Source organism: Limulus polyphemus, unplaced genomic scaffold, assembly GCF_000517525.1.
Source record: "Limulus polyphemus unplaced genomic scaffold, Limulus_polyphemus-2.1.2 Scaffold9, whole genome shotgun sequence".
NCBI lineage: Eukaryota > Metazoa > Arthropoda > Merostomata > Xiphosura > Limulidae > Limulus > Limulus polyphemus.
In genome coordinates, this window is record NW_013665619.1 from 568,610 (window position 1) to 585,614 (window position 17,005).

The following is a 17,005-nucleotide window of genomic DNA, read 5'->3' on the forward strand; positions in this document are numbered from 1 at the left end:
ATTTGATATAATAGGGAATAACTAAAACATGGTTAAATGTAGATGATTTTGAATACATAAATTCCTTTAGAAATACAGGGTTATAGGTTACTTAATAGGGATAGAGTATTAATGAGAGTGGGAGTGGCTTTATATGTAAAATGTGAGTTACATCCTACTGAAGTTAAAAATTTCAAAGATAATAGCAAAGAGGATGAAGCCACTTGGATTTATATTAGCGGATATCAATAGAAAAAGCTTTTAGTAGGAATTTGTTACAGACCACCGGATGATACTGATGAAATTAGCGAGAAACTTCATAATGAGATTAAGATTTCAGCTGTTAATGAGGTCATAATTATAAGTGATTCTAATTTCAGGCATATTGATTGGTCAATGCTGGAGTCAAACCATAAAAGAGAAAGGTTATTGAAAGTGTTCGTAATTGTTTTCTTCACCAATTTGTCGAGGAATGTACTAAAAACAATGCTAGCTTAGATTTATTGTTAATTTTTAATATAGAAATTGTTCAGAGGATGGGAATTGGGGAACTTCTGGGTGCAAGTGATCATTGCTCTATTAGGTTTGATATTTTACTGCATATGGGGATCAGGAATAATAATATTTCGGTTACAAATTTTAAATAATAAAATTTTGAAAGGCTAACAAGAATGATCTTATGTGAATTGGGAAGCTGAGCTATTTGGAAACATTGATGAAATGTGGGAAATTTTTATGTATTCAAGATAAACATATTTTTTAAAGAAAGAAAAGGGTGGTTGCAAGTAAGAAACCAGGTTGGTTCACAAAGGATAAAAGAGATAAAATTAAATTAAAGCACCACAAATTTAAAAAAATTAAATTGACTGATCGTTGGTAAAAGAGCAGCCCAAGAATTGGCGGTTGGTGGTGATGACTAGCTGCCTTCCCTCTTGTCTTTCACTGCTAAATTAGGAAAGGCTAGCACAGATAGCCCTCGTGTAGCTTTGCGCTAAATTCAAACCAAACCTATTCTCCTCAAGCCAGCTGTTTTTTTTATTCTCCTCTTTACACGACGCATATTAAATATCCATCATACGGTTGCTACAAACGCTTACTTGTTGATAAACCCGATGTGTTATGATAATAAAGTTGTTTTAAGGTTAGAAACAGGCACAAAAGAAATAGAAATTTGGTGATGCTTTAGAAAGAATGTGCTCACAAAGGAAAATGTCGTACTTAAATCAGTATTTTCCCAAATTGTTTGTTTGTTTGTTTTTGAATTTTGCGCAAAGCTACACGAGGGCTATTTGCGCTAGCTAGTCGTCCCTAATTTAGCAGTAAAAGATCAGAGGGAAGGCAGTTAGTCATCATTACCCACCGCCAACTCTTGGCTACTCTTTTATCAACTTTCCAAAATTACGCACTAGTAGACATAGTCAGTATTATTTAAGGAATCACCTCAATATCCATGCATTTAAGGAGTGATATGGGTATTACGGGTAAATGTATATCAAATACACATGCCTGATATTACGAGTCAAAAAACTCTCCTTTAATATATACATATATATCATTACTGATGAATAGTTTAAATATCCTAAATGTTAGAGCCACAAAAGTAAAAAATATCTGTAAACTATCATTAGTTAATAAATAGTACAGAAGGAGAAGTCGTACGTGCTTTTACATGTTTTAATATAAGATTTTGAAGACGAGGAAAGTGTATTTCTTTAAACACAGTCATTGTTCAAAACTTCACTTTTTGATTGCCTAAATAATTTTATAAAGAAACAAAACGTTATTATTTTCGAAACATTAAGATTAATATGGTAATAAGTAAAACTGTAAATAAGTCGGGCATTATAACTAAGTAAAGTTTCCTTTCAAGTTTCAGTTTTCTACTTTTCGTGCTACATGAAGTTTTCGAAAAGTAAAATAAAAGCATGTTTACTATTCACGAAGATAAAGATGACTGTATACGTACAATAAAACGATATAAGATTTACAACATTCTAGCCTTTAGGCGTCATCTAATCCCAAGACAAATTAAAACCTTTCGTCATGCCACAAATGCCTGTCTGTCGTTAAGTCTTAATAGTTAAATCTTAATAGTTTTCACAGAAAACAATAAAAACACAATCAATTTTTTAGATACGAAGATCCCATGAGAAGCGAAACGTTACAAAAATATTAACTATAAATTCTGTTGAATATTTTGTTTTGAGTGCATCTATTAGATGTTTAGACATATGAATGTGTTTGCTACGACGCTCTTGATAGAAGCAAAATTACTCTTCTTAGAGGTATAACGTATAAATAATAGGTAAACTCAATCAGCCTAATATTTTGTTAGGTATGACTTACCAATCTACTTGTCAGCTAAGAAGCTAACAGTAGAAAATATATACACAAGAGATTCGAAAATCGTTTAACTGGCTCATGGTAACTTTTGATCCCGTACAAATATATCATACCTAGGAAACACGCATAATATAACTACCAATAGTAGGTATAGTTATGTTTAAGTTATAAAACTTAATGATTGGGTGAAATTACGTTTATTTAAAAAAGAAATAAAAAGGCTCCACAAAATGCGCGAGGAATATGAAATATACAAATAAGGATTGAGAAACATTTTTTACATAGAAAGTTTCTGTGTAACTAGGTGATTTTTTTACGCTTGCGTAACATCAAAAATCACTGTATAATTCTTGTGACGTTTCACAAACACGTGTTAATTACAAATCACTTTTACCATTTGATTTTTGCAATTCATTGCACAAACTCAATAACCACAGACTTATTTCCACATTATATCATATCTATCTACTAGTGGGCGCTATAGGGTGGATATTTCTCAGTTGGAATATCCATATAACTTTTCTGACATGTTGAATATATATGTAATATAAATGAGATGTGTAAAAGCAATTTAAATTACGCCATTTAACCTGACACCAATATCACATTAAACATAAGGTTACGTACGTAGGAAAATAACTACGTATCTTAATGTATAAAATAATTTAGAATTTCTTTACACAGCTGTTAACAGAATTAAAGTTTTCAGTAATTTCTGAAGGAATAAGAAGAACAAATTGTACAAAATATAAAATGAAATATCTATATACCGATATAAGTTAGAATTGTTTGTTTTTTTGTAATTGCGAGCAAAGCAACTCAAGGGCTATCTTTGCTAGCCGTCCTTAATTTTGAAGTGATAGACTAGAGGGATGACAACTAAGCAACACCATTATCACCAATTCTTCGCTTATTTTTTAGCAATGAATAGAGGGATAGGTCGTCCCATTATAATAATCTCACAATGAAACGGCGAGCATGTTCGGTGACGGGTTTCACTACCGCGACCAGCGAATTGTTAATTATTCAATTATGTACAAGCTGCCCAGTGTCAGATAACAATATGAAGAATTAAATTGTGGCGGATTGCTACAAGTTCTTCAAATACCTTTTGAATGATAGGTTTTTTGTTTTTTTGGTGAGTGTAAAACACGTAAATACACCAGTTTGATAAACCAGTTTATAACTTCATACTGAACCAATCGAATATTAAGTAGATAACAAGGCCGTACATTAAATAACCATAACATATTTAATCTATTGCTTCTCATTACTGGCAGAACATAAACCAGAAAAGCCCTCATAAAGTGTAACATTATCTTTAGGACATGGCAAATCCACTCGTATAAAACAATACCAATCATCCATCTAAGTTAATTGGTTATGCGAACCAGGAATATAGCTTTTAACAATTGATTTGATAGACAAATTATTGGCATTTTAGCCAATGCTTTATGTATATATATATATATATCATATAACCTTGCCTCGGTTGTTGCTTTGAAACAATTCACAGAGTGCCAAGCGTTTCAGGTTACTCACGAACTGTAGTTGGACCTCAAAGACGACATTTGGAAGTTTTAATCGTACAAACAGCTTTCGGATGAATTGAAGTCATGGAAGTGTGTTGTAAAGTAGCTACAACCTTCGGTCTATTTTGACTCGACCCAGTCGTAGAGTTCCTGATCCGAAATTGAATCAATCCCCAACTGTATGTTTTGTCAGTGTAAAAAGGATTGAAAACATTTATCAATACTAGTCATTGGCCGAAGATGCATTCCATTCACGGCAAAACGCACACACACACACACACAACAGAGATAAAATCATTTGCGATAAAACTACCATCAAAAGAGAATGCCAAAACATCAAAAAGTGCTTTTAAACAATACGGCTATACCTCTACCTTCATCATCAATTACCCTAAAAAAAAAAGCCCACAACAGAAAGAAAAGATAAGGAGAACACTACTACTACTATTTACTTCCCATACTTGCAAAACTTAAGTGAAAAACTCAAACTTATAACCAAGACGTCCACTAAAACTCTTACAAAACTATACAGAAACCCACAAACGAGAAACACGAAAACGTAATCTGTGAAATTCCATGTCCTGCAACAATACCTACATTTGAGAAACGAGAGACAATTCGGGAAGAGAATCAAAGAACACAAAGACAGTGCAAGACTAATTAAAACACACAATTCAGGCCCTGGCAGAACATATTATGTCAGCTGGACACAAAATAGATTGGGATAAAGCTAGAATCATCGACTCAGACAAATTTTGGAAAACAAGAAAAACATTTCTTCATCAACACAATTAAATCTTCACTAAACAAAGACTCGGGCTTAGAAACCAGCAACTTATGACATTAGTTGAATCCACACTCATTCACTCCACCAGTCAGGACCAGGAACAAACATCCAAACAAAGGACGTTCAAAAATCAACAAAAACCCCAAAGAAAACCAAACTCATTTTATGGTATTTTGATTTTTTGTGATTAATTTTTCACACGAGATGCAAAGACAGGAAGAAGCGCCTGGCCCGCTCATCATCGTAAGCCTAGCAGCGGACTTCACGCTCATAAACATCTGTGACTTCATTAAGAAGCACAAACCTTCGGATGAAGTCATTCAGCCACGGACATGCGAGGATTGGGATGACCTAAGTTCCTCCTGGAACTCGGATTCTATTGTCCAATGCTTCTCATCTGCCAGTAATAATCTTTTTGCAAGTGTTTTTCTGGAGAATTTGAACTCTTCTATTAGTACTCAAGAAATCTGAGAAAACGTAGATGTGGAATACCCATCGATCACTCACGATGTCCACCTCATCATATCCAGGAAAATGGGAAGATCTTTACCTTTCATGTAAAAGTTCTAGTCACAGACTTGTTTCTAACTCGAGGTTTTTTCTTTGGCTTTTTCGTTTTAGGGCAGAAAAACCTCGACCAAAATAGAATACCAGGACAATTCGAACTTCCAAGGATAGGTCGACCTACGGCCAGCCACTACTACATCCAATACCCGAACCTGTGGTCCAGAGCAGAAGTAGGACAAGTTCTGCCAACTACTGTGCTTCTTCTACCGACGAACCTGCCCAGCATAACCTACGACAACGCGTCGCCTCCACCCAGAAGTCTCCTGCTAAACCTAAAAGTAAAGCAACTCAGAATATCATACCTGACGACCCTGTTACCACAAGTCACTGACGAGGTAGACCAGAAAATCCTACTGACTGAAGAATGGATGGCTAATCCACTACACCCTACTCTCCAAGGCATCATGGACAAGACGACCAAAGCAGCTTATGCTAAGGTCACTCCGACGTCATGCTTACCAGTTATGGAACGACTAGTTAACTTCATGGGTAAATACCTAATGTTCGGTAAAGATTAGCAGTGTCAATCTATTTCTCAAACAGGTTAACATTAACTTCATAAATGGCATAATTTTCAATTATTTTTTGGACGAGTTAACAGTTTAATGGCGTATTGGTAAATCACGTTAAATATCTTACTTGTACGGTGCTACGTGAAAGACATTGATGTAGAAGAATGCTTATGTACTGAAGTGTTGGTTTGAGAATAAAAGCAATTTCAATGCTAAAACTAAAAATGAGCTCGTATCTGAGCCTTTGAAAGTTTGCACATGTTTTCAAATGAAATGCTTGATAAAAGTGAAATATATGTACACGAATAACGGAATAAAGATATACAAACTGACAAAAACAAACACAACCAAAACGAGAAGTATTAACTACAAACAAAGTCACCATTATATTAATATTTTAAACAAATATCTTAATTAAAACTTCTAAACCTGAAAAACGTTTCATTGGTTTGATGATAATAGTACTATCTTCAAATGTAGTTATTGAATTTCACTAAAGTATTTTCCTTCGTGAGATTATTTGGCAGCTTCCCCAGTATGCCGGAGACGAGAACATACACCAAAACGAAGAGTGTTACTATGGAAACTCTCAAATAGATTGATCGAAGCAATGCACAAGACCCTTTATGTGCGCCATATATGTGACATTTCCAATTTATTTTGACTTAGGAGCTTGTATGAACAAATGTTCGTGACAAATGAACAAATACATGATTTTAATACCTGTAACAATTACTAAGATAGTTGTGAACAAGGGAAAAATTTAACTGCTTTCACTTAAACGGAAATTCTATTTCATTTGTACGTGTATTTCGCTTCGAAGTTTTGTAATTAAGAGCTAAACAATAAAAAGTCTAAGAATTTTCCTTCTATATGTTTAAAGGAATAAAACGATTCACGAAGACTTTTTAAGTTGCGTTTATAGCAACATAATTCATCAAGACATCAGGGAAATACATTTTTTAAATATAATAACTAATCTATTGGGATTCGAATCACATGTATTTCATAATAAAATACCTAACTAAATTCAAATGATATGTTACTTATAAAAAAAAAAAAACGCGTAATCGTGTTAAACCCTAAAATTGCCTTTAGACTTCTTTTTATACTGTTCACATCTGGTGTGAACTCCACATATTCGGTATTATATGTTTTGCTTGTTGCACGGTCAGTCTGTAAGTTCAAAGAACTGATAAGAAAATTGTATGAAATAACTAATTTTCTATGTAAAATATATGGGAGACCACAGCGGTAATTAGCGGAATAATTACAATATTGGTAATATTTTGTTTCCATTGTTTCTGTGACTCATTTATTAATAAGGTCCCTCAAGCAGTTAAACAACATCGTGGGTGTTTTTTAGTGGTGCACATTTAGTTTTTTAATACCCCTCGGTTGGTCAACAGTAAGTTCTCGAGGTTCGTTTCTCGCAGTTAGCCCATTGTGTAGTTTTGCGCTAAAACAATAAAAACATATTGATAATTATAAATGTTTCAAATTGAAGTTATAGCTTAAAATATACTGTCATTGTGAAGTAAAGATAGTATAGTAGAGTATTTTAAGGAAGTATTTCAAAACTCGTGTGGCTCAGTGATCAGTATTAATTCGCATGATGATCCTTTATATATGTAAATAATACCATCTTAAGGAGTCTGGTAAGAGTATTTTCATTTGATAAAACACTTTAAATTATCTTTCATTAGCTTTATTTATGATGGCTGGTGAAATATTTTAAGCATAACCAGACAAAATAATCTACATTTATGATGTAAAAGTGACGTCTGTAAAGTTACAATTCACTATTACACCCCATAACAAAACAAAACACCATGAATTATGGTTTGTGTACTCAGTGGAGCAGGCTTGCTGACCTACTTAGTTTTCTTTGTTTTTTAATTTAGTTTTCAAAAGTTTTCTATTAGATTAGAAACTATAGTTCGAGCAACAGTACTCTTTGTTTATCTTTCTTCTTTGGGTTCAAAGAGTTTGGAGGAAAGAGAATATCTTGCATCCTCAAGATCCCTGTAGTGAAGAAGAACAAAATAAAAGTATAGGGTTAGTGTGTAATCAATTTGGCCTGAGCTTTCAGTGTATTTACTCGCCATTGGTAAACTTTGTGCTGGACTGGTAATATAAATAGCATTTTTCATCAAAGGTGTTTTAGCAGAAACTCTACTTTATCAACATAGAAATAAATATTTCATTTGACAGATGAATTTATTGGTGACATGTACAAAGCTACTTCTACTAAACTCCTTGCAGGTTACCAAACTGTAATGAAAACAATCAAATATTAGAATGAAAATAATATCCTTCTTATCTCGTGAAAAGACAGAAAATGTTTCGAAGGTATCCTAATATGTGTTGCAGATATTTTCCCCTTAGATGTAGCATAGCTGTTTAACAGTAAATTAACAGTGCTTGATGATTGACTCTATCATTTAAATGTCTACCACTAGTGGTAATGGCTTATTTTGTCGAAAACAAGTCTCCACTTGTAAATTGCGAGAAAACGAACAACAAAAATTGAGATCAAAGGAGATGAGTTAGCTAAAATAACTATAATAAAATTCCAATGACTGTTTCTTATATCGTTATGGTTATATAAATGGAGGGTTTTTAACAGTGCCAAAGTATGGCTTCTCCTCCCTCCAATCGTGGAGTCCTGTTGCAGCACGTATGTTCGTGTGCAGTCCAGGAAGCGTGATACTGTTCCAAATTTCGAATGACCAGCCACAATAAAGTACCGGTCGGCAGCATGATATTACTATTTAGTTATTAATTATTATTTGTCTACCTTATACAATTATTTATTGTCATTATGTACCATTTTTACACCAAGTTCCCAAAGTAATTAAGAGGGGATTGCGCAAGTGTTTCTTCATAGGGAACAAAATTAATGAAATGTATATTACATGTACTCTGTAATAATGTGAAAATATGAAACACTATGTAAGTTCTGTAAAACACCCAACATAACATACGTTTCTCAAATAATTTGATGTATGGAAAAAGGGCTAATAAAATACTAACCAGGAAAAACAGAAAAAGGAAACGAAAAGCCAAGAGTCATTTCCTTTAAAGATAGCAACCGGATGACATTACTGACTTTTAAGTAAGCAAAATGAAAAATGAACAGAATTACTACACATACTGGGAATTTATCTGGTTTCTCTAAATACAAGTTGCCCAAAACGACTTAAAACTGGTTATGTTTAAATCACTAGATATATGTAACTTTTTAAACCTCCGAATACAATTTATCTATTGTACTACTAAAATATAAACAAGAGAGAGTCCTCAATAGCCGCGGAACTTGAAATTATTTTAGGCAGGATTAAAGTAAATTAACCCATGAGACCTTTTGTTCCTTTCTATCAGCTATATTTTTGTGCGCACGTATAACCGATTCAAAACGTTCAGCTACAGGACTTTTTTGTTCAACTTCTTACAAGTAATATCATTCACTTCCTTGACTATTTTTTAACTTTAACTAGATAAAACCTAATTAAATTTTGTTTCTACCATTTGATGTTTGTAAATTTAGATGTTTTTAATATATTTCCTTTGTAAAATACATGTGTGATAATAAAAGAAAATTTAAAAAAATATTATTGTAATTCTATAATTTACAAAACCTCATTTTAATCAGAAAACCATAAAACCTCAGTAATCCTGAAGGGCTAGTAATTGTCGGTCTTGTTGGTGAATGTACCCATTCTTTATTGTTCTTTGTTGTATGGCTCATAGTATTTTATTATATGACATAACTGTAGAGGTATATTATGTAGTCTATCTGTACTTTAGCCACTTACATTTTTTCTTAGCTAAAATATAAAAATATTGTAAAAATACTACTATTTCATTAATGAGCAGAAAAATAAAAATCACTATTAGGCCTGTAACTTATATTGTCTGCATATTCATATTAAATACATTCGGCAGTTTGTTACAGCTATACTATATGTTTTCGGAGGGAAAAATGCATTTCTATATACACACACACACACACACACACACACACACATATATATATATATATATACACACATAAATCTTTCAACCATCATATTTAATAGACAAAGTTAATACATAAATCTTTCAACCATCATATTTAATAGCCAAAGTTAATACATAAATCTTTCAACCATCATATTTAATAGACAAAGTTAATATATAAATCTTTCAACCACCATATTTAATAGACAAAGTTAATAGGATTTTGTTTTTAGTTTTTCACATAAATACAAACGGCTATATGTTAGAGAGAAAGCAGCTCTGGATTTTGTAGTTGGCGAGCCTGGTTCGAATCCGCGCAGTACTACAAAATATTTCCTACACTTTAAGTTATGGGTGGGTTATTAGAGTGAGAGTCAATCCCTTAGCGTGAATGGTGTGTGGTAGGGTGTCACTGACTGGCTGTCTTCTCTCTGATCAATAGTTCAAACTTAGGGCTAGCGGTAGATACCCTTAGTTGTTTTGCCATATTGCAAAATAGAAATACGAAGAAAAACCAGCTAGTTAATAACGTCTAATACCAACTCTTGGAATGCTGTATTCGAATGTTGGGATTTGTCAGTCGCTCTTACAACGAACTCACAGCCCCAAAGTGGGGAGAAAAAGTTTTTTTGTTTGTTTGTATGGGAATATGATGTGTTCACGCTGTGGCACGCTAACCACTAGGTCACACCCGTCCCAATTAATAGGAAAAACATATGTTACTTTTAGGGAAACAGAGAATATCTTTTCCCCTTTTGTGTAAATTTGTGTAAATAAGTCGTTATATATTTTTAATATTCTTTGTTTAATTTTAATCCAAATAATAACAAACGTATGTTAAGGTTTCATATGATTTACGCTTGCTTTACGTGAAGAGCATCAAAATAATATCTTAAATTTTATAGGGTGTACTCAATGAATCATTTTGATTATTATTCTGTTAATAATTATTTTGAAGTTTAGAAAATAATTAACAGTTCTTATTGAGCAACATACCCAATAGAATGGGTAGTTGACGTTGATCACAAAGCTAAACAATTGGCTGTGTGTATGTGTTCTGCACGCCACGGCTATCGAAACCTGGAATTTAACGTCGTAAGCCTGAAGATCGCTGAGCCATTGGGTGGCATACCCACTAGGAGAACAACCAACAGACTACTGCCGGTGTTTTCAATTCTGAATGAACGCCATGGTTAAACGACAGTAAAAGTTTCTATCTGTGAAATACAAAGGAATTTTCTCAAAATAATATCAAAGTCAGACAAATTGTAAAGTTCGAGATAAAGCGAAAAGTTTCGTTTTTATAATCAGTGACTGGAAAACCGTAACTTTGTTTAATAATTCACAATAAATAGTTTGTGAATGATTCAAAGAACGACATAAAAAAAAAAACAATCAGCAGAACATGTATGCTAATAAACACACAAATAATCAATTGTGTACTTTCACGCTTGTAATACTTTTTACATCAGCGTTTAAGAAGAACAATTATCATATTTTCTGTCCAAGCCTTTAATGTTAACTTAAATAATTGAAGTTTCAATGAAATAAGAAGCGGCCAGTCATGCTAGAATACCGACATTGACAAAACAATTTAATAAAAAAGTGTCCTTGTTAAAACCGGAAAATTCTGTTGTACTCAATTCACTCCCATAGATGAGAATAAAACATTTAATTAAAGCAAACAAATGAAAGATGAAACATGTGGCACTTAAAACTTCCTGCAGGTGGCGAACGTTTGACGTCATTTCACACAACAGTTTATGATGTATGACTAAACTAACGAGTTAGAATATCCGGGTTCTCTGGAAATGCTTTTCTTAGCTTGTTAATTAGAGAAAACCAATTAGTTCGATTCCACTAAGAATAAAATATGTGACAAGCAAACACATTATTTTAAGAAAGAGAATACCACACCTCTTAGCAACAAAATTAGAGCGTGGGTTAGAAGTTATATTCAGAACTAAATTACACACTTTAATGCTAATTGGTAGGCTAATGTTGCTAGGCAATAGATATAAAAGTGGAAGAAATTATCAATTTCGGTGTATGTCAAAGGACTATGGCCGGGAGTGGCCTAGTATTTAGTGTGGTCGGACAGTGAATTATAGGATTTGTGATTCATGGCCTGTTACCGTAAAAACACTCTCCGCACTTTAGTGTCATGGGTGCGCTATCAGAATGACGATCAAATCCTACTATTACAAAAGAGTAATCAAAACGTGGGCGGTGGGTGCTGTTGACTATCTGTCTTCTCTGATCTGTCAGTTCAAATTTACTGACAGCTATACGCAACTAACCATTTGTGTATCTTTGCACGAATACGCTGAAACAAACAAGTTAAAGGGCCAATTTGTCACTGCAATAATGAGAGAATGGAAGTATGTTCATGAGGCATTCATTACAAATACAACAAAAATCAGTGAACAGAACTAATAACAGATTGTTGGACATACATGTGGAAGCAGTCCATCGGATTATGAGAAAGATATTACAAATGAAATGTCATAAGTACCGGAACTGTTGCAGCAGTCAAAAGCAAATAATAAACCAGCACGTCTATAACATAATTGTTGTATACTAGTATTATGCTTAACTGGTTGGATACTGATGATATTTTTGGACAGTGTAATGCTAAGTAATGATCGAGGCTACTTTTCATACATCCAGCGATGTCAATCACCACAAATTTCGTATATGACGATATTAAAATCCCACACTGTATTTGAACATTTGAGCAATAGTCTGAAGTTCAATTTTTGGTACGACCTGACAATGTCAACAAGTGTTTGATGCATTTTTCTTCGTTATAACTAAGAATGATGTGACCTCCTTAGACATGTTGCAGAACTTCCTGTCACAGCAATTATAGTATGATGGCTTGAAAAATACTGTATTCTTCCAGCTAAATGGGGCACCACACCATTATCATCAAGGGGTTAGCTTACTATGAAATGAAACATTTCCTGGACAAGGGAGGAGTATCACCACTTGACTGCATCATTCCATAGAAATAACCCCTCAGGTTTTACCCTCCGGAGGATTCATAAAAAGATATTGTATTTGTCCTTCCCATGCTAACTATGGAATTGTGAGGCCGGATTTTGAGAGATTTTACTCATGTTACCCTTTACATGCTAATACTTGTATGGCCAGAGGTCAAGTACTGAGTAGAGGTTTACCATGTAATCATTGATGTCCTTATTGAAGAGCCTGATTTTTGGAGAAAAACTTCATGAGTTATATATTGAATGTGGAGCATATTAATTTGTTCCGATTGCTACTTGCGGTACAGTTTGTTTATGTAACTAGTGAAGTAATTTAGACACATTTTGTAACTGAATTGTTTCAAGATAGCCCAACGCTGCTATGTGATTGTTGCATGGCAGACTCAATAACGTAACTCAGTTACTTTATTATTATCTAAATATATTACTCAATCGTTCATTGATAAACATCAATATCACTGGAAGAGTGCAAGATAGATTTAATGATTGTTTTTAATTGTTTCATAATAGATCTTACAATGTGACTTAACTGATTTATGAAAAATCTAAAAATAATTTACAATCGTTTTGAGTTAGAGGCCATAAAATTACTCCTTCTTTCTGATAAACAAAATATTGATATTCGAACATCCGACATGGAACAGAATCAGTGCCACTGTCAGACAGTAAAATAATGATATTCGAACAGAATTAGTGCCACTGTCAGACAGTAAAATAATAATATTCCAACAGAATTAGTGCCACTGTCAGACAGTAAGACCGTCACTCCCTGGTTTAGAACACAAAGTAACTTGATAATCTTTAAAGATGAAATATAAACAATAGCTGCTTAACGAAACGTCAAAAGGAGAACCTTTAAAATAAGTTTGAATATTTTTCGTCTGTCACATCCACGAATGGTATTGTTCAATGATTCGGTACGCTGTAGCTAATAATGATCGTCTTTCATACTTTCCTTGCATTGATTAATAAATTAATGGTAAAGAAAAATATTTCATAACAGTGTTTAAAGTTCTAATAGTAAAAGGATTAATTTAAGATCAGCTTAATCCATTACTGGACAGTAAGTTTCTGTTGACGAGTAATAACTGTATGTTAATGAACAACTAAGATCGTTTAGAACCATATGGTTATGAGAGTTTAACTTAATATCGTTTGTTTCCTCATGGCAAACTAAAAACAATCGAATAGTGAAAAGTACAGATAAAGTTGCGGAAAAATTTGTTACGTGATTAGATCAAACAAAATAATGTTTGATGTAATAAGCAAAAAAAAAGAAGTTACGAATCCAAAGTAATTAAATGATTGTTTTTTATTTTAAAAAAGACCCTGAAATATCTCACTACAGTTCAAAGAAACGTTAAGAATGTCAGTAACCTCACCTGTAATAATAATGATCCATTTTGAATTATGATTCGAATGCAGTACTTCTGGCTGGCATCCCATCTGGCTAAACTGTAGACATCTTCTATTTGGGAATAAGGGATGGGGGCGTCCATAAAGCCTGTTGGCTGTTCAGGTAAAAAGAAAAATCGAAAGAGAATAGTCTTAACATATATATTTTTGTAAAGCTTACATATGTCATAATTTAAACGATATTTGGTGTAGGTTATTGTTTCACTCCTAATTATTCTAAACTAGGATACAGCTAAATCTCTCCAACAGATAACACTATTTTTACGCAGTTTCTGAGATCAGGCCAGTGCTACCCTATTAGCAGCGACTACATTAATAGCAGTGATATTCTTTTTGAGGAGTTCCGGAAAAGACCAAATTTTGTCCTCCTAACTGTAGTCCGTGTGGATAGTATATTGTTGTATCCACAGAGGCTATAGTTGGTAGAATCAAACTGTCTGTTCTTTGGATAAATTCTCATTACAATATTTTTGTTATATCCATAGGGTATACAACTATCAAGGCCAACTTTTTTATCTTTAGACAAGTTTTCATTAAAATATATTGGTGTTTTGGATCTTTGGACAAGTTTTCCTTACAATATATTGGTGTTTTGGATCTTTGGACAAGTTTTCATCACAATATATTGGTGTTTTGGATCTTTGGACAAGCTTTCATTACAATATATTGGTGTTTTGGATCTTTGGACAAGTTTTCATTACAGTATATTGTTTGTAACGACAAATTATCCAAAAACCCGACAGTTAGATTCTGCATGCTGTAGCACACGTGAATACAATAATATAGTGTAATGACAAATTATCAATAGACCCGACAGCTAGACTCTGCATGCTGTAGCACCCGTGAATACAACAATATATTGTAATATATTATCAAAAGATCCAACACTTTGATCCTGCTAACCGTATCTCCTACGAATACACTAACATACTAGGATAAGTTCCTGAAAAGATCAAATACTTTCACATTGGTAGCTGCAGCCTCTGAGGACACACAAATATATCATACTAAACATTTATACATATATATAAACGAAATACGTTGACTTTGCTGTCTTAAGCCCATGTAGATACACGATATCTTATCAAAGGACTATTTATCGTAATTATTCTATGTGAAGGTCCTGCAGTGAAAGACACACTGGTCCGTTATCAAAACATGATCATGTGTATTTGATAATAACGTGAAACCTTATCAATTTTATCACTATAAAGTGAAAAACATATAAGAAGTAAGCTTAAAACAATGTTGAAAAAATATAGGCTTCAATACATTAAACATGAAAACTAATTTCTATCGGATATAAGTTCACTGAACATGTCGAAAAGAGATATTTTCATAGTAATACTATAAATATTTGTACAAAAAACTCATTAAAAGGAAAGTTAAGAAGAAAAATATTGAGTTGAAGAGAAAATTATATTTCAAAGAAACAAATAAAAATCGGTGTTTATAACAGTTGGCATTATCATTTTTTTTATTTTTTTTGTAAAATAATAATTACAAGCTGTTAACTTCTGGATAAAGTGATTGTTCTAGCTATTAAGACTTGTCATTACTATTTGTGTTGCTGTAAAATACTTTACCCAAAAGGTGCAAGACGAAACGGTGGTAAAATAAAACACTTTTCTATAGTTCAAGTTGTTTTTAATATGTTTGACATTAATTATATAAGGCGTTTCTTACCACCATCACCAACAAGCCAACCTTGTTTCAATAGTTCGTAATAACTTTAGATAAAATGTTATTTATTTCAAACAACTTGTTTGATTTTCATGTAAACTAAAAGTATCTCATTATTCAGTAGAATTTATACATAATTCAGCTTCAGCATATTTTACAACAAATTATGTGCCAAGAAAAAAATATTTCTGTAACAGATACTACTATCGATATTAAAACTTCTTACCACCATCACCAACAAGCCAACCTTGTTTCAATAGTTCGTAATAACTTTAGATAAAATGTTATTTATTTCAAACAACTTGTTTGATTTTCATGTAAACTAAAAATATCTCATTATTCAGTAGAATTTATACATAATTCAGCTTCAGCATATTTTACAACAAATTATGTGCCAAGAAAGAATATTTCTGTAACAGATACTACTATCGATATTAAAACTCCTAGTAAGATGAGTCCTTCAAAGACATTACAAGACTGCCTGAGCTCTGGTTTAAATACTTTGTCTGGTTTGTTGAAAGCAAAAATAAAATAAGTTGAACAAACGCTTTAAATAATTAAATCTACAATATATTCCGGATGCTAGTATTCAAGTGTGAATCCTGATTAGAAATGCCATTATCCGTCCACGTGATACTCAAATTACCAGAGCGGTGTAAACAATTCATTATATAACTACACTAAAATTGTAAATGCATACATGTGTCATTAAAGAAAAATATTCTACATGTAGTAACGAAACATTAGTATGTAGAATACAAGGTAATTTCGAATTATTTAGTATACCCTGAATCTCTGTAATTACCATTCAATGTTAATATTATCCCATTTGTAGTTTGAGGTTGTTATTAGCAAGTGTTATTTAATTGAATCTGTTCCTTCACATCGGATCATGTAATGTCGAGGTTTTTTTTTTTCGTTTGTTTGTCGTTAGGCTTTTGTTTGTTTGTTTTGAATTTCGCGCAAAGCTACACGAGGACTATCTGCGCTAGCCGTCCCTAATTTAGCAGTGTAAGACAAGAGGGAAGGCAGCTAGTCATCACCACCCACCGCCAACTCTTGGGCTACTATTTTACCAACGAATAGTGGGATTGACCGTCACATTATAACGCCTCCACGGCTGAAAGGGTGAGCATGTTTGGCGGGACGGTGTATTCGAACCCGCGACCCTCAGAT

At 33.1% G+C, this 17,005-nt stretch overlaps 1 protein-coding gene across 2 annotated transcripts in view; it reads right to left on the reverse strand.

Moving 5' to 3' along the window:
• Positions 1-17,005, reverse strand: part of LOC106478177 (C-Maf-inducing protein-like) — a 135,280-nt gene that overhangs the window by 77,645 nt on the left and 40,630 nt on the right. For both annotated transcript variants that reach the window (XM_022381747.1, XM_013938702.2), the window contains exon 2: positions 14,113-14,241. In XM_022381747.1, the coding sequence (XP_022237455.1) occupies positions 14,113-14,241 (129 nt within the window). The remainder of the gene's footprint in view (positions 1-14,112; positions 14,242-17,005) is intronic.